At 46.3% G+C, this 19,253-nt stretch overlaps 1 protein-coding gene across 1 annotated transcript in view; it reads right to left on the reverse strand.

The window, feature by feature from the left end:
• ATP8B3 (ATPase phospholipid transporting 8B3) overlaps positions 1–19,253 on the reverse strand; it is an 87,397-nt gene that overhangs the window by 57,831 nt on the left and 10,313 nt on the right. Inside the window, exons 2-6 of the mRNA XM_070732626.1 lie at positions 18,247–18,309; positions 7,456–7,547; positions 5,744–5,857; positions 2,936–3,034; positions 373–434 (exon numbers count right to left, since the gene is read on the reverse strand). Of these exons, the coding sequence (XP_070588727.1) occupies positions 373–434; positions 2,936–3,034; positions 5,744–5,857; positions 7,456–7,547; positions 18,247–18,301 (422 nt within the window). The 5' untranslated portion in view covers positions 18,302–18,309. The remainder of the gene's footprint in view (positions 1–372; positions 435–2,935; positions 3,035–5,743; positions 5,858–7,455; positions 7,548–18,246; positions 18,310–19,253) is intronic.

Raw genomic sequence — 19,253 nt, forward strand, 5'->3', positions numbered from 1 at the left:
TTACCAACACTCTGAATTGTGACCAGTGCAGGCTGCCGATCTTATAAGCTGCCCCGAGTCCATGGAAAGGGGCGGCATATAAGTCCAATTAATAAATAATAAATAAATAAATTGTCCGGAGATTGGATTTTATTGGAAGCCCGAGAACAGAACAATATGGATCTTTGGCCAGTGTCTTGAAGGTCTCCATATTTACCCATCACTTGCTATTCCCATTCCAGGAAGCCCATTACTATGAATAACCTCCTGGAAGAATAGTTCGAAAAGTATTAGTTATCCCCTGTTCTCCGACTTTATGCTCTTCCTTAAAAGGATGGTGCTTCTCAAAGGAGGTGAAACATGTTTCTGAAAGCATCTTCCAGGTTGGCTTACCTTCCACCTGTCAAGATCTCACAAGGTCGGTTGTTGATTTCTCCATCGCTTTTGTGTCGTGCCTGCGAAGCAAAGAAAGAATGAATGAAATGTATTGGTTCACTGAGCATCTGCTCATCCAGAACTTCGTCTAATCCAGGGTTTTTGAAACTTGGCAGGTAGGTGGCCTTCAGCTCCAAGAAACCATGCCAAGTTTGTAGAAATGCTGCTTTAATCCAAGATCAAAAATTGCCAGTCCTCTGACCAGAAACTCTCATCTCACATTACAGCGGAATGTGAAATATTCCCATCAAATCATGAAAAGTTTATACCGAGGATGCATACAGGAAATGGGCTTTTGCAATGATAGGCAAGTCCCTGGTCTTTTTTTTTTTGCCTTTTATGGATGAAGATAATCCTGTTAAATGTAGTTCATTTAGCTTCGGTCAACACGAGAATCCCAGGGCATAAATAGCATAGAGTTAACTGCTATATTTTAACTATTATATTTTACATTATAGTATATTATATTTCAATATAATTGAAAGAAAAAAACCAGAAAAACAGTTGCCTCTTGAAAAAAACACCTATATTACAGTAGTCCCTCACCTATCGCTGGTGTTACGTTCCAGACCTGGCCGCGATAGGTGAAATCCGCGATGGGGAATTTATCGACTGATAGTACTTATTTAAGTATTTATATTGTAATTGTTTGGTAAGTTTTCATTGTTTTAAGTGTTTATAAACCCTTCCCACACAGTATTTATTTTAGGTACAGTCTTTAAATACAGTATTTACAATTTTAGATATATTTTTTTTGTTGAAAAACCTGCCGATCGAGTTCGGTGGGCTGTTTAAATCTGCCGATCGACTTCCTCAGAAACCCGCGATGAAGTGAAGCCGCAGTAGGTGAAGCGCAGTATAGCGAGGGACTACTGTATATTTTAATATTATATATTATTGCCGAGAGGCAAATAAGGAGCTGTGATGTTCCTTCAATACACCAGGGTAACCCTTCCCTGGTGCAGAGCTGAAGGGATTGGATACTGTAGCCAAGAGGATAATTCTCTGCCTTACAAGGCAAAGGTTGCAGGTTCGAGTCCCAGTGGATATGGCTAGCTGATGAGGCCAAAATAAGGACGAAATAGATCTATCTTAGTCTCCCTTAATTTTCAAATTCAGCAAAAAAACATGTGACACATATAGATAGAATTGTCGGCTATCAATAAAATTAACTGCCTTGGAAATGACCCTGGGTTGGGCCCAGAGGCAAATAAGGAGCTGTGATGTTCCTTCAATAAACACCAGGGTGATTCGACACAAAAATTTGTAACCCTTCCCTGGTGCAGAGCTGAAGGGATTGGATACTGTAGCCTAGAGGATAATTCTCTGCCTTACAAGGCAAAGGTTGCAGGTTCAAGTCCCAGTGGGTATGGCTAGTTGATGAGGCCGAAATAAGGCCAAAATAGATCTATCCTAGTCTCCCTTAATTTTCAAATTCAGCAGAAAAACATGTGACATATATATATATATATAAATCGCATTGAGCCAGATTACTGGCGGGACCATCTTCTGCCACATGAATCCCAGCAACCGGATAGGTCCCAAAAAGTTGGTCTTCTCCAGGTCCCGTCAACCAGACAATGTTGCTTCGTGGGGCCAAGGGGAAGAGCCTTCTCTGTGGAAGGCCCGGCCCTCTGGAATCAGCTCCCCCCGGAGATTCACACTGCCCCCACCCTCGTCACCTTCTGCAAGAGTCTTGGGACTCATTTATGTCACCAGGCTTGGGGCATTAGATCTTGGCCCCCTGGCCGACGAATGTTATGTATGATCAATGTTTGAATGAGTATGATTGATTTTTAATATACAGTGGTACCTCTACTTACAAACTTAATTCATTCTGTGACCAGGTTCTTACGTAGAAAAGTTTGTAAGAAGAAGCAATTTTTCCCATAGGAATCAATGTAAAAGCAAATAATACGTGCGATTGAGGAAACCACAGGGAGGGTGGAGGCCCTGTTTCCTCCAAGGAAATTCCTAGAGAGGCCCCATGGAGGCTTCTCCCCGCCTTTTCCAGCCCCGTTTCCTTCCAGGAGATTCCTAGAGAGGCCCCACGTAGGCTTCTTCCCACCTCTTCTGGCCCTGTTTCCTCCCAGGACATTCCTAGAGAGGCCCCATGGAGGCTTCTCCCAGCCTTTTCCAGCCCTGGGTCCTCCCAGGAGATTCCTAGAGAGGCCCCACAGAGGTTTCTCCCCACCTTTTACGGCCCTGTTTCCTCCCAAGAGATTCCTAGAGAGCCCCCACAGAGGCTTCTCCCTGCCTTTTCCGGTTACAGTTTCGGAGGTTCGGGTTTGTAAGTAGAAAATGGTTCTTGAAAAGAGGGGGGGGGAAATCTTGAACACCTGGTTCTTATCTAGAAAAGTTCATAGGTAGAGGCGTTCTTAGGTAGAGGTACCACTGTAGTTTGCTTGCAGCTTAATAATAAGTAAAATAATAAATATTAACTCTAAAATTCCACTGGGGCCCAGATCGGAGAGTTGAGGGGGCGCAAGATGTTTACTCCTTTCTGAAAACAAATACTTACAATGTCGTCAATCAAATCACGGATGCCTCTGATGGAGAGCAAGATAGCGAGGGGAAAGAGAAGTGCAAACCAAGGCAGGGTGGAGATTTGCGGGAAGGTCTGTAATAGAAGGGAAAAGGGGGGAAAATCTTATTACATAGGAGGCTTAAAGGGAGAATCTTTGCATTCATATCTTCAGCAGGAACAAGACATTCCTTCCATTTGGAGAAAGCAGAATCAAAACATATATGAGAGTTATCCAGCAAGTAAGGTTACAAGGCCCATAGTTCTCAAGGGGAATGTTCAAGGGGCGAGTACAAGTGCACTAGAGTGCCTTCCGTCCCCTGTCCTATTGCTCTCCTATATCTCCTATTTATTTATTTATTTTATTTATTATTTAGCTTTGGTATGCCGCCCCTCTCCGCAGACTCAGGGCGGCTCACAACAGAGTGAAACAATTTACAACAAATCTAAATTACAGTTTAAAAATATTTTAAAAACCCCATTTTCTAAACAAACATACAGACAGACATACCATTCATAAATTGTATATGCCCGGGGAGATGTCTCAGTTCCCCCATGCCTGACGACAAAGGTGGGTCTTAAGGAGCTTATGAAAGGCAAGGAGAGTAGGGGCAGTTCTAATCTCTGGGGGGGAGTTGGTTCCAGAGGGTCGGGGCCGCCACAGAGAAGGCTCTTTAGTTGACGGGACCCGGAGAAGGCCCACTCTGTGGGACCTAATCGGTCGCTGGGATTCGTGCGGCAGCAGGCTGTCTCGGAGATATTCTGGTCCAGTGCCATAAAGGGCTTTAAAGGTCATAACCAACACTTTGAATTGTGACCGGAAATTGATCGGCAACCAATGCAGACTGCGGAGTGATGGCGAAACATGGGCATACCTAGGTAAGCCCATGACTGCTCTCGCAGCTGCATTCTGCACGATCTGAAGTTTCCGAACACTTTTCAAAGGTAGCCCCATGTAGAGAGCATTACAGTAGTCGAACCTCGAGGTATCTCCTATACCTTTCTTCTATTCCTATATCTCTTCTTCTATTCTTTCATTGATATGTTCTATTCCTATACCTTCTTTTCTATTATTTCTTAGATATATTTTACTATGAGTATCTCCTCTATAACCTTCATCATGTATTTTACTATGCGTATATAGATATATACCCACTAAAACCCTCATTGTGTATTGGACAAAATAAGTAAATAAAAAATAAAATAATACGTTGGTATTACTCTCGTCTAGCAAGAAGCCAGCGGAAGAGAATGAGCAGTGCCAGTGGTCAGTAGATCATCGACTGGCATTGTGGTGAAGGTTAGAGATGGGCATCCTCATTCCATTTCCCTCCAAGTGTGTAATTCATGCTGTAATTCCCTCAACACTGTCAGACTTTTTACTAAATCTGCACTTCTATTCTACTAGTTTTTCTCATCATTCCTATCACCCATTTCCTCCCATGTTGAAAAAGCACAACAAAGAATGTTCTTTCTGCGCCAGCTCAGGAAGCTCAAACCGCCCAAGGAGCTGCTGATACAGTTCTTCAGAGGAACCATTGAGTCTGTCATCTGCACCTCTACAACTGTCTGGTTTGGTGCTGCAACCCAGCAGGACTGACACAGACTTCAGAGGAGAATCAGAACTGCAGAAAAAGCAATTGCTGCCAACCTGCCTTCCATTGAGGGCCTGTATACTGCACGAGTCAAAAAGAGGGCGGGGAAAATATTTACTGACCCCTCACATCCTGGACACAAATTGTTTCAACTCCTACCCTCAAAACGTCGCTACAGAGCACTGCACACCAAGACAACTAGACACAAGAACAGTTTTTTTCCAAATGCCATCACTCTACTAAACAAATAATTCCCTCAACACTGTCAGACTTTCTACTAAATCTGCACATCTATTCTACTAGTTTTTCTCATCATTCCTATCACCCATTTCCTCCCATGTTGACTGTATGACTGTAACTTGTTGCTTATATCCTAAGATTTTTATTAATATTGCTTCTTCATTGATTATTTGACCCCTATGACAATCATTAAGTGTCGTACCGCATGATTCTTGACAAATGTATATTTTATTTTATGTACGCTGAGAGCATATGCACCAAGACAAATTCCTTGTGTGTCCAATCACACTTGGCCAATAAAATTCTATTCTATTCTAATACGCTACCTGAATGCTAAGGGCATGAAAGCTGCTATGATGGATGCCCAAGATGCTTACTGAAGCACACAAAATCGACAGAGTCAGTGCCGCCCGAGAATTTCTTCACCATTTCAAGATTGAAAGGTGAGGCTTTTCTCTATCTCTATCTATACTGCTCAAAAAAAATAATAATAAAGGCAACACTTAAACAACACAATATAACTCCAAGTAAATCAAACTTCTGCGAAATCAAACTGTCCACCTAGGAAGCAACACTGATCGACAATCAATTTCATTTTGTTGTCAGCGCATCCAACTTTGTAGAGAACAAAGTATTCAATGAGAATTATTTCATTCATTCAGATCTAGGATGTTTTCTTTGAGTGTTCCCTTTATTTTTTTGAGCAGTGTATGTCTATCTCTATCTCCATTTTTTTCTCTATCTCTATCTCTTCCTCTATCTCTATCTACCTGTCTCTTTCTCTGTCTCTATCTATCTCTAACTCTATCACTCTGTCTGTCTGTCTGGACTGGGACTACAATTTCTTTAGAGCACTGACAGCTTTTGGTGCCTCAGAACAGGTTATGTACATACAGTATCTCTATTTTTTTTAAAGTAGAAAGGTCCTAATTTTGTTGCTAATTGAGAATAGGCTAAAGGTTCCTCTTACCTGCAAAAGAATCATGAACAAGAAGTATACGTTAGCCATCCGGTGAAATTGTTCAAACAAGTTGAGAGGGAGAAACGTGAAAAAGTTGTACTTGGCCGTCTTAATGGCATTGACCTGTGAACGATAAGCCAGTAAAAATCCACATGAAACTTGAGCTAACTAATTTATTATATAAACTTTCATAAATCAAAATCCACTTTGTGAAATCAAGTGTGAAGAATGGAATATAATATAATTATATTATCTAGGTAGGTATTCTTGGCAAGACCAAGAGATTGGTGACATTTTTGCCATTTTTTTTTCCAAACAGGAAAAGGGTTTAGAAATGTGAAAAGAGAAGAAGCGAGGGAGGGAGAATGGAAGGAAGGGGAAGGGAGAGGGGAAGGAAAGGGGGAAGGGGGAAGGGAGAAGGGAGAAGGGGAGAGGAGAGGGGAGGGAGGAGAGGGGAGGGAGGAGAGGGGAGGGAGGAGAGGAGACGATAAGAGAGGAGAGGAGATGATAAGAGAGGAGAGGAGACGATAAGAGAGGAGAGGAGACGATAAAAGAGGAGAGGAGACAATAAGAGAGGAGAGGAGACGATAAGAGAGGAGAGGAGATGATAAGAGAGGAGACGAGACGAGACGATAAGAGAGGAGAGGAGACGATAAAAGAGGAGAGGAGACGATAAAAGAGGAGAGGAGACGATAAAAGAGGAGAGGAGACAATAAGAGAGGAGAGGAGACGATAAAAGAGGAGAGGAGAGGAGATGATAAGAGAGGAGACGAGACGAGACGATAAAAGAGGAGAGGAGACGATAAGAGAGGAGAGGAGACGATAAAAGAGGAGAGGAGACGATAAAAGAGGAGAGGAGACGATAAAAGAGGAGAGGAGATGATAAGAGAGGAGAGGAGATGATAAGAGAGGAGAGGAGACGAGACGATAAGAGAGGAGAGGAGACGATAAAAGAGGAGAGGAGAGGAGATGATAAGAGAGGAGACGAGACGAGACGATAAAAGAGGAGAGGAGACGATAAGAGAGGAGAGGAGACGATAAGAGAGGAGAGGAGACGATAAAAGAGGAGAGGAGACAATAAGAGAGGAGAGGAGACGATAAGAGAGGAGAGGAGATGATAAGAGAGGAGAGGAGACGAGACGATAAGAGAGGAGAGGAGACGATAAAAGAGGAGAGGAGACGATAAAAGAGGAGAGGAGACGATAAAAGAGGAGAGGAGACAATAAGAGAGGAGAGGAGACGATAAAAGAGGAGAGGAGAGGAGATGATAAGAGAGGAGACGAGACGAGACGATAAAAGAGGAGAGGAGACGATAAGAGAGGAGAGGAGACGATAAAAGAGGAGAGGAGACGATAAAAGAGGAGAGGAGACGATAAAAGAGGAGAGGAGATGATAAGAGAGGAGAGGAGATGATAAGAGAGGAGAGGAGACGAGACGATAAGAGAGGAGAGGAGACGATAAAAGAGGAGAGGAGACGATAAAAGAGGAGAGGAGATGATAAGAGAGGAGAGGAGACGATAAAAGAGGAGACGATAAGAGAGGAGAGGAGAGGAGAGAGGAACTGGAAAAGAGAAGGGAAGAGACTAGTTAGCTTCTGGGAGGCTCACTAAACTTAAAACACAAACACACACAAACACAAAAGCAGAATATAAAGAGGATTTGAAACCCCTAACATTTTAATTCCTCCCTGTCTCCCACCCATGGCCTCTAATAAGACTTACTGCATATTTTCTCTTCTTCAAACACCAGAGATGCTTCTTTCGAATTTGTGCATGATAAGCCCGGTTGTTAGCTTTAACCACCCAGGTAAAATCTGGAAGAAAAGGACAGGAAACACTGGTTTTCACCCTGATGACTATCTTTTCCTCTCAAAAGCATGTCCTTGCCAATGGTCAGCACCATTTGTACTTCAAACTTAAATATCTACACAAGTTGTTCATATCCTCATCACCAAGTCCGAGTATAATCAATTGCCTTCGCAATACAATTTGTGTCAGTAGATGTTTAGTTATGCATTGAAAACTACTATTCTGAGGAGGGATCTGCAGAGGCAGGGATGGGCTCCTACAGGTATGGTCAGCTACGTGGAACCGGGAGAAAAATATTGGTCAGGTAGGCAGAACCGGTAGAAAAATATTGGTCAGCCGTCAGTTAAATAACCAAGAGGAATCAGAATTTTATGTGATTTGGAATAAGGTGTATACAGTGATCCCCCGGTTATTGCGTCCCCGACCATTGCGAACAGGGTAATTTGCGATTTTTCAACCCGGAAGTCAAAACACCATCTGCGCATGTGTGCCCTTTTTTTCTATGGGCACGCATGCGTAGATGGGGCCCGGCAGATCAGCTGCTGGGCAGCTTCCCTGGGTCTTCCCCCTCTTGCTGGCGGGAGGGCGAGCAGCGGGCATCAGCAAGGAGTTTCCCCACCGCCCACGCAAACTCCTCGCTGCCGCCCGCCCTTCGCCCGCCCACGCCGTTCATTCTCGCCGCTTTCGAGCTGAGTCCCGGAGCGAATTCGCTCCGGGACTCAGCTCGAAAGCGGCGACAGCCAGCGCGGAGAAGCCGTTCGCTGGCGCTGTCTGTCGGCGCTTTTGAGCTGAGTCCCGGAGCGAATTCGCTCCGGACTCAGCTCGAAAGCGACGACAGCCAGCGCGGAGAAGCCGTTCGCTGGCGCTGTCTGTCGGCGCTTTTGAGCTGAGTCCCGGAGCGAATTCGCTCCGGGACTCAGCTCAAAAGCGCCGACAGCCAGCGTGGAGAAGCCGTTCGCTGGCGCTGGCTGTCGGCGCTTTTGAGCTGAGTCCCGGAGCGAATTCGCTCCGGGACTCAGCTCGAAAGCGGCAACAGCCAGCGCGGAGAAGCCATTCGCTGGCGCTGGCTGTCGGCGCTTTTGAGCTGAGTCCCGGAGCGAATTCGCTCCGGGACTCAGCTCGAAAGCGGCGACAGCCAGCGCGGAGAAGCCGTTCGCTGGCGCTGGCTGTCGGCGCTTTTGAGCTGAGTCCCGGAGCGAATTCGCTCCGGGACTCAGCTCGAAAGCGCCGACAGCCAGCGCGGTGCGGCTGTTTTAAAATGTCGCCGCCGGCATGGGGGGCTTGCCAGCACCCCCCGGACCCCCAACCCGGGTTTGGGGGGCTGCTAGGAAGCCCCCCATGCCGGCGGCGACATTTTAAAACAGCCGCGCCACCCCCAATCTTCGGCTCCTCGCTAGCGCTGCGGGAGTAAAAACACCATCTGCACATGCGCAGATGGTGTTTTTACTTCCGCAGCGCTACTTCGCGAAAACCCGCTCGTTGCGGGGGGTCCTGGAACGGAACCCTCGCAACGAGCGGGGGATCACTGTATATGGATAAACGAAAAGAAAAACTAAATGCAAAATTTATGTGAAAATTGTTGATATATCGCAATGACTTACCTTTTCTTTTTATCTGGTTTATAGATGAAGGTTTTTTTAAGTATAAAGTTGAATAAAATTTCTTCTTTTCATTTAAATTAATATGTGAACTTAAGGTATTAACAATGTATTCTTTTTTCTGTAAAGAAATTTGACTTCTATGACAAGAGGGGGAATTGCAACTCCATTTCCATGTTAAATGTTTGTTTGTTTGTTAAATTTTTATGAAAATCAATAAAGTTTATTTTAAAAAATATTGGTCAGGTAGGCAGAATTGGTAGAAGAATATTGGTCAGCTCAGGTTGGCAGAACCGGGAGAAAAATTTTGAATTTTTTTTCTTTTTTTCCCTTCTGGGCTCTGGGTATGTTTCCCCTCTCACAGTAAATGAGGTTGAATGTGTATTATTTATTTGTTTGTTTGTTTGTTTGTTTGTTTGTTTGTCCGTCCGTCCGTCCGTCCGTCCGTCCATCCATCCATCCATCCATCCATCTATCTATCTATCTATTTATTTATTTATTCGATTTTTATGCCACCCTTCTCCTTAGACTCAGGGCAGCTTACAACACGTTAGCAATAGCACTTTTTAACAGAGCTAGACTATTACCCCCACAATCCTGGTCCTCATTTTACCCACCTCGGAAGGATGGAAGGCTGAGTCAACCTTGAGCCAGTGATGAGATTTGAACTGCTGACCTTCAGATCTACAGTCAGCTTCAGTGGCCTGCAGTACAGCACTCTACCTGCTGCGCCACCCCGGTTCCTAATTTTAGAAGAGCTGTACATACACATACAGTTTATATAGTAGTTAATGTGTATTTTTGTGTGCTTGTGTGTAATATGTATGTACATATATGGCATATATACATAGAATTAAATAGTATATTTTGGATGTTCAGTAATAGTAAATAGACAGGGATATTGTATCTTTTTGAGGCGAGGAGAGGCCAGGCACCCTAACCCAAACCCTTGACGTGAGTAACGTCAAGTTGGCCACCTTTAAGCCAGTCACATGACCTTTAAGCCACTCCCACCTGGTCACATAGCCGGCAAGCCACACCCACAAAATAAGCCACGCCCACAGTGTGGTAGTAAAAAAAATTGCAGTCCTTCACTGTGCAGAGGTTCCCCAGAATCTCAAAGGTGCCTTGGAGAGGGGGCAGGGGGGGGGTCTTCAAAAGGTGAAGAATCCCTTGTAACAATGAGGATCTCACTGAAAGGATGCTGAGAAAGGATGCTAACTCAGGGGTCTCCAACCTTGGCAACCTTAAGACTTGTGGATTTCAATTTCCAGAGTTCCTGGAACTCTGGGAGTTGAAGTCCACAAGTCTTAAAGCCGCCAAGGTGGGAGACCCCTGTGCTAAGTGATCATCACACAGAGTCTTCCCGAGTGGAAAAGGATATTTGTAGTTCAGGGCTGAAATGAGGTGTCCTCTCAGTGCTCTCTGAGCTTGGTTGGGGTTTTTTGTTTTTGCAAATGTTTAATTACCAAACTAGGCAACATTATCAGTATTGGTAGAGAGTTGGGTTTGCTCTCCATTATACTTTTTTTTATTATTTATTTATTTATTTTGTCCAATACACAATGAGGGTCTTAGTGGGTTTATATATATATATGTGTGTGTGTGTGTGTGTGTGTGTGTGTGTGTATGTATGTATGTATGTATGTATGTATGTACAGTGATCCCTCGATTTTCGCAGGTTCAAACTTCGCGAAACGACTATACCACAGTTTTTCAACAAATATTAATTAAAAAATACTCCGTGGTTTTTTTCCCTATACCATGGTTTTTCCCACCCGATGACGTCATACGTCATCACCAAGAGTCACTTCTCTCTCTCTTTCTCTCTCTTTCCTGTCATTCTCTGCTTCAATCATTTTCTCATTTCTCTTTTTTCCTCCCCTTTTTTCTATCATTTCTCTCTCTCTCTCTCTCTCTACCTTCCACTCTCCCCCCTCTTGCCCTCTCTCTCTCTCTTTCTCCCTCTCTCCCTCTCTCCTTTCTATCTTGCTCTGTCTATTGCTCTCTCTCTGTGAGAACGCCTGCACCGCCTCTGCTGCAGCCCCCTCACTGACAGCTGGGATGAAAGTGCTCTCAGCTAAGGGACTGCGAGAGGGGCAGGGCGGGCATTCTCAAAGCGCTCAGAGTGGCTAGAGGCCAAATGAGGAGGATGAGAAGCCGTAGCCGCCAGCGCTGCTGCAGGAGGACCCATGTCCCAAGAAATCCAGTGAGAGGGGTGGATGGGGCGGGCGGGGGTAGCAGCGAGGGGGCCGGAGGCGCTGGAGGGGCGGGGGCGGCCAACATTCAAACAATCTTTGCCGACCTCTGCACTTTTGTCGCTCTCCGCCCCCAACTTCAAGCCCGGCTCCTTGCGCGGCCTTGGAAAAGGGTGTGCGGGGGTAGTTTTTGGCTGTCCATAGCCAATAATGATGTTTTTACTTCCGCATCTCTACTTTGCGGAAATTCGACTTTCGCGGGCAGTCTGGGAACGCAACCCCCGCGAAAATCAAGGGATCACTGTATATACACATAGTAAAATACATGATGAAGGTTATAGAGGAGATACTCATAGTAAAATATATCTATGAAAGTATAGAAAAGATATAGTAGTAGAACATATCAATGAAAGAATAGAAGAAGAGATATAGGAATAGAAGAAAGGCATAGGAGATATAGGAGAGCAATAGCACAGGGGACGGAAGGCACTCTAGGGCACTTGTACTCGCCCCTTACTGACCTCTTAGGAATCTGGATAGGTCAACTGTAGATAATCTAAGGGTAAAGTGTTGAGGGTTTGGGGATGACACTATGGAGTCCGGTAATGAGTTCCACGCTTCGACAACTCGGTTACTGAAGTCATATTTTTTACAGTCAAGTTTGGAGCGGTTAATATTAAGTTTAAATCTGTTGTGTGCTCTTGTGTTGTTGTGGTTGAAGCTGAAGTAGTCGCCGACAGGCAGGACTTGGTAGAATGTGTCTTAGCAGATCTTTTTTTTTTTTTTGAGGAAGTATTTTGCTCTTTTTGCTTTCTGTTTGGCTGATTGAAAAGTATGTATAAATTGTTTACGTCTATGTGTCTGTTGATGACTTTTTCACTCAGTGGGAAGTTCAGGGATCACAAGATCTCTAATAGCAGTGTTCCAATATTTGAGGGGCTGCCACACAGGGGGGGGGCAGACTGCTTTCCAAGGCACTAGAAGGCCGGACTAGGAAACTGACCAAGGAGAGATAAGGAGAAATAAGGAGAAACTTTTTGACAGTGAAAGCGATTAGCCAGTGGAACAGCTTGCCACTGGAGGCTGTGAGAGCTCCAACAATTGAGACTTTCAAGAGGAGATTGGATGGCCATTTTTCCAAAATGGTGTAGGGACTCCTGCTTGAGCAGGGGTTGGACTAGATGACCTACAAGGTCCCTTTATTATTATTTATTATTTATTTATTACTTAGATTTGTATGCCGCCCCTCTCCGAAGACTCGGGGCGGCTCACAACATGTAAAAAACAAATCATAAGCAATCAAACAGATGTAAAATATTTAAATATTTAAAAAACCCCATTTGCTAACAGTCACACATACAGACATACCATGCATAAAGTAAACGTGCCCAGGGGGAGATGTTTTAGTTCCCCCATGCCTGACGGCAAAGGTGGGTTTTAAGGAGTTTACGGAAGGCAGGGAGAGTAGGGGCAGTTCTAATCTCCGGGGGGAGTTGGTTCCAGAGGGCCGGGGCCGCCACAGAGAAGGCTCTTCCCCTGGGGCCCGCCAACCGACATTGTTTAGTTGACGGGACCCGGAGAAGGCCCACTCTGTGGGACCTGATCGGTCGCTGGGATTCGTGCGGCAGGAGGCGGTCTCGGAGATAATCTGGTCCGATGCCATGAAGGGCTTTAAAGGTCATAACCAACACTTTGAATTGTGACCGGAAATTGATCGGCAACCAATGCAGACTGCGGAGTGATGGTGAAACATGGGCATACCTAGGTAGGCCCATGACTGCTCTCGCAGCTGCATTTTGCACGATCTGAAGTTTCCGAACACTTTTCAAAGGTAGCCCCATGTAGAGAGCATTACAGTAGTCGAACCTCGAGGTGATGAGGGCGTGAGTGACTGTGAGCAATGAGTCCCGGTCCAGATAGGGCCGCAACTGGTGCACCAGGCGAACCTGGGCAAACGCCCCCCTCGCCACAGCTGAAAGATGTTGTTCTAAAGTGAGCTGTGGATCGAGGAGGACGCCCAAGTTGCGGACCCTCTCTGAGGGGGTCAATAATTCCCCCCCCAGGGTGATGGACGGACAGATGGGATTGTCCTTGGGAGGCAAAACCCACAGCCACTCCGTCTTATCCGGGTTGAGCTTGAGTCTGTTGACACCCATCCAGGCCCCAACATCCTCCAGGCACCGGCACATCACTTCCACCGCTTCGTTGACTGGGCATGGGGTGGAGATGTAAAGCTGGGTATCATCCGCATATTGATGATACCTCACCCCATGTCCTTGGATGATCTCGCCCAGCGGTTTCATGTAGATGTTGAATAGCAGGGGGGAGAGGACCGACCCCTGAGGCACCCCACAAGGGAGAAACCTAGGAGTCGACCTCTGGCCCCCCACTAACACCGACTGCGACCGGCCAGAGAGGTAAGAGGAGAACCACTGAAGAACAGTGCCTCCCACTCCCAACCCCTCCAGCCGGCGCAGAAGGATACCATGGTCGATGGTATCGAAAGCCGCTGAGAGGTCAAGGAGCACCAGGACAGAGGATAAACCCCTGTCCCGGGCCCGCCAGAGATCATCCATCAACGCGACCAAAGCGGTTTCCGTGCTGTAACCGGCCCTGAAGCCCGACTGCTGGGGACCTAGATAATCGGCTTCTTCCAAGGACCGCTGGAGCTGGAGTGCCACCACCTTCTCAACAACCTTCCCCATAAAGGGAAGGTTGGAGACTGGACGATAGTTGTTAAGTACGGCTGGGTCCAGAGAGGGCTTCTTGAGGAGGGGGCGCACAAGCGCTTCTTTATAGAGTGATGGAAAAACTCCCCTCCCCAAGGAAGCGTTGGTAATCTCCTGGGCCCAGCTCCGTGTCACCTCCCTGCTGGCCGAAACCAACCAGGAGGGACACGGATCCAGTAAACAGGTGGCGGAACTCACAGCTCCGATGGCCTTGTCCACTTCATCAGGTGTCACCAGATCAAACTCTTCCCAGACAGGTGGACAAGTACGTGCCCCAGTCACCTCGACTGACTCGTTGTCAGTCGACTCTGTTACACAATTGGAGTCGAGATCGGCCCGGATCCGAGCGACTTTATCAGCGAAAAACGTGTTAAAATCCTCGGCACTACTCTGCAAGGGCTCCCCAACTCCCCCCTGGTTGAGAAGGGAGCGGGTCACCCTAAACAGAGCGGCCGGGCGGGATTCCGCTGATGCAATCAAGGCGGCATGGTACGCGCATCTTGCCGCCTTGAGCGCCACTTTGTAAGTCTTAATAAAAGCTCTTACAAGTGTTCGATCGGATTCAGACCTACTCTTCCTCCATCGCTTCTCTAGACGTCTCTTTTGGCGTTTCAACTCCCGGAGCTCCTCGTTGAACCATGGGGCTCTACGGGGTCTAGCGCCATGGAGAGGTCGCAAAGGCGCAATCCGGTCAAGAGCCCCCGCTGCAGCCCTGTTCCAGGCCTCCGCGAGAGACTCCGCCGAACTGTGGACGAGTGCCTCTGGAATAACCCCAAGCGCCGTCTGAAAGCCCTCTGGGTCCATCAGGCGCCTGGGGCGGAACATCTTCATTGGTTCCGCCTCCCTGCGGGGGAGGATTGGAGCCAGGAAGTCAAGCCGTAGTAGAAAATGGTCTGACCATGACAAAGGCAACACTTCTAAGCCCCTTAGTCTCAGACCATTACTCAATTGCTCGGAAAGGAATACCATGTCAGGTGCGTGCCCCCCCTCATGAGTCGGACCCTGAACTACTTGAGTCAGGTCCACGGCTGTCATGGTGGCCATGAACTCCTGTGCCAACCCAGAGGTTTCGCCGAGTGACGGCAGATTGAAGTCCCCCAAGACAATAAGTCTGGGGAACTCTACCGCCAACCCGGCTACCTCCTCGAGTAGCACAGGCAGGGCTCTTGACACGCAGCTGGGAGGCAGGTACGTGAGAAATAAGCCCACCTGAACTCCTAAGTCCAACTTCATCAAGAGAGACTCGCAACCCGCTATTTCCGGAGCAATGAGTCCACGCAGGCAAAGGCTCTCCCTGGCTACAATAGCCACTCCTCCCCCCCTCCCCTGGGGTCGCGGTTGATGCCATATCTGAAACCCGGCTGGGCAAATTTCAGAGAGAGGAACACCTCCCTCCGGGCCCAGCCAGGTTTCAGTAATACATGCCAGGTCGGCCTCCTCATCCAGGATCAAATCCCGGATGAGGAGAGCTTTATTAACCACCGACCTGGCATTCAATAGCAGCAACCTGAGCCCAGGGCCAGAGTTACACTCATCACCAGTACCCAAGATTGGGCTCACAGAGCCAGAACAGGGGACCGTTATTAAGCAACGGTCCCTCGTTCCCCTGGAACGGCTAACTCTGTGGCCCCCGCCATATCTGCCTCTCCCCAGCAACACAGGGATATTCCGACCCCCTGTCACCCCAGAGATCGGTGCCCCTCCCTCTCCTGTCTCCCGGGCGTCAGGTGGGCCAGACATATCATTCACACTACTATCGGTACATTCATTCATACCATACCCCCCCCCGCCCCCGCCCTTCCAACTCTAGTAATCTAATCTAATCTAATAGAATAGTACCTCTAGATACGAGTTGCTCCACATGCGAGTATTCCAAGATACGAGCCACGATGGGAGCGAAATTTCTGTTCCAGACCCGAGCTCAAATTCGGGATACGAGCTGAGTTTCCACTAGGTGGCGCAAGAATCCTTGCTTCTGGTTATCTCCACGGGGGGAAAAACAAAGTCTAAAGCCATTTGTTCCAGATACGAGCTGATCGACATACGAGCTCCATTCTGGAACGAATTAAACTCGGATCTAGAGGTACTACTGTATTTGGGATCTCAACATCATCCCAATCCTCCACGTGTGTATGCTGAGAGTTCAGGAGGCCTCAAACATTTTGTGCCCTCTGTGGTCCTGATAAGCAAGGATCTGCCCCCAGCAAAATCACCATTGGCTTTGCATAAATGAAGATTCTCCATTCACTGTAATATCTCATTTACTCTTGCTTAGTCTTTCCTATCCTACTCACCCTCTTCAGGCAAGCATAACTGAGAGAGTAAAATGCTTATGTACAATGAACCAAGGTTCAGCCATGATAAACTATGTAGAAACATAAAAACATAGAAGATTGACGGCAGAAAAAGACCTCATGGTCCATCTAGTCTGCCCTTATACTATTTCCTATATTTTATCTTAGGATGGATATATGTTTATCCCAGGCATGTTTAAATTCAGTTACTGTGGATTTATTAACCACGTCTGCTGGAAGTTTGTTCCAAACATCTACTACTCTTTCAGTAAAATAATATTTTCTCACGTTCCCACAACTAACCTCAGATTGTGCCCCCTTGTTCTTGTGTTCACTTTCCTATTAAAAACACTTCCCTCCTGAACCTTATTTAACCCTTTGACATATTTAAATGTTTCAATCATGTCCCCCCCTTTCCCTTCTGTCTTCCAGACTATACAGATTGAGTTCATGAAGTTTTTCCTGATACGTCTTATGCTTAAGACCTTCCACCATTCTTGTAGCCCGTCTCTGGACCCGTTCAATTTTGTCAATACCTTTTTGTAGGTGAGGTCTCCAGAACTGAACACAGTACTCCAAATGTGGTCTCACCAGCGCTCTATATAAGGGGATCACAATCTCCCTCTTCCTGCTTGTTATACCTCTAGCTATGCAGCCAAGCATCCTACTTGCTTTTCCTTCTGCCCAACCATAACCTTTTACACTTAAAGTTTAATAATGTCTGCATAAGGTACAGAAAACGTAACCACAAACTGCCAACCACAAGCTGCTAAGCACAAACTGTCTCAGGACAGGAAACACTGAAGAAACAGCTTAGGAAATACAGTAATACCTCATCTTATGAACTTAATTGGCTCCGGGAGGAGGTTCGTAAGGCGAAAAGTTCATAAGACGAAACAATGTTTCCCATAGGAAACAATGTAAAATCAATTAATGCGTGCAAGCAAAAAAAAATCGCAAAAACAGCGCTCCGCTGGGCGCCACCGCCCGGCTGTCACCTTTTGAAACAGCCAGGCGCGTCTCAGCGTTCTTCTAAATGCCGAACTCGGAAGTTTGGCAAAAGTTCGGTTCGGGTTCGGGAGGCCACCGAGAAGCCCCACTGTCCAGCTGTCGTCTTTTGAAACAGCCGGGGGGCTTCTCGCCGTTGTCCCAAACACCGAACCCGGAGGTTCGGCAAAAGTTTGGGTTCGGCATTCGGGTTCGTGAGGCCGCCGAGAAGCCCCGCCACCCAGCTGTCACCTTGTCAGAAGAGCCGCGGAGCTGTCGGCCGGTCGGGAGGCTCAAACGGAGGTGGGGAATCCCAATAGGATCTTGATAAGTTTTATGCTTAAGACCTTCCACCATTCTTGTAGCCCGTCTTTGGACCCATTCAATTTTATCAATATCTTTTTGTAGGTGAGGTCTCCAGAACTGAACATAGTATTCCAAATGTGGTCTCACCAGCGCTCTATAAATGGGAGCTTATGTGAGGAACATATGTACACACACCTTTCAGTGAGCTATCAAGCACTTTGGGATCTTGGATGGATGAGTGACTCGTATAAAACAAAACATGCCACAAAGGATTCCTTGTTATTGATCACAGTGGAGAAAAGTTTGCCAACAAACTCTGCCAATCTCAGGTCCAGGGAGGAAATACCAAGGCTGATAAAAGCATATCTCCAAACAAAATCTAGTTTTTCAAGCTTCAGTCTAAAGTATCCTCCATCCTCCCCACTCCTTTCGATTACATAAACTGGAGATTAAACTAAAGCTGAAGAACAAGATTTAACCTGGAAAAAAGATTGCTTCTGTTATATACATTTTTGGTTCAAAAATCTGTATTTCCCACCCACCCCTAAAAATGTTCTCACCTGTGATTCTAAAAATCCCCATATATACTTACCTTGTCCTGTTTGAGTCTCATCCTGGTAGCTCTTGAGAGACTCCTGGCTTGGCATTTTGAAATCTAAAATGCAAAAAAAAAAAAATTATGTCATTTAACCTTCTTGCAATTTGTTAGCCTGGCCCTTGTTGGCTATGATCCCAACAGAGTTTGCTCCAAGGAGAATCTGATACATTCCCCATCCAGAATAATTTGCCCACCTCTTGTACATTCCATCGCAGTTACAATGCTTATTTAGTCATTGTGCAAATGTGCATACTCATTTTCCAGGGATAAGGTAACCTACCTTTCCCAACCCTGGTGCCTCCCAGATGTGTGGACTTCAACCCCCAGAATTCTCATCAAAGGCCAGGTTGGCTGGGGAATTCTGGGAATTCCACTCATATACTAATAACAAAATATTTAAGTGCCAAAGCCCACTGCAACAACATAGCCAAGAAGGCTTCAAGAGTTGTAAACCTAATCCTACGTAGCTCCTGCTCTGGCAATCTCACACTACTTACCAGAGCTTACAAAACTTTTGCCAGACCCATCCTCGAATACAGCTCATCTGTTTGGAACCCATATCGCATCTCAGACATCAACACCCTTGAAAATGTCCAAAGATACTTCACAAGAAGAGCCCTTCACTCCTCCACTCGAAACAGAATACCCTACGAGACTAGACTTTCAATCCTGGGCCTAGAAATCCTAGAACTAAGACGCCTTAAACATGATCTAAGTATTCCCCGCAAGATCATATGCTGCAACGTCCTGCCTGTCGGCGACTACTTCAGCTTCAACCACAACAACACAAGAGCACACAACAGATTTAAACTTAATATTAACCGCTCCAAACTTGACTGTAAAAAATATGACTTCAGTAACCGAGTTGTCGAAGTGTGGAACTCATTACCGGACTCCATAGTGTCATCCCCAAACCCTCAACACTTTACCCTTAGATTACCTACAGTTGACCTATCCAGATTCCTAAGAGGTCAGTAAGGGGCGAGTACAAGTGCACTAGA

The sequence above is a fragment of the Erythrolamprus reginae genome, chromosome 1, assembly GCF_031021105.1.
Source record: "Erythrolamprus reginae isolate rEryReg1 chromosome 1, rEryReg1.hap1, whole genome shotgun sequence".
NCBI classification, from domain to species: domain Eukaryota; kingdom Metazoa; phylum Chordata; class Lepidosauria; order Squamata; family Dipsadidae; genus Erythrolamprus; species Erythrolamprus reginae.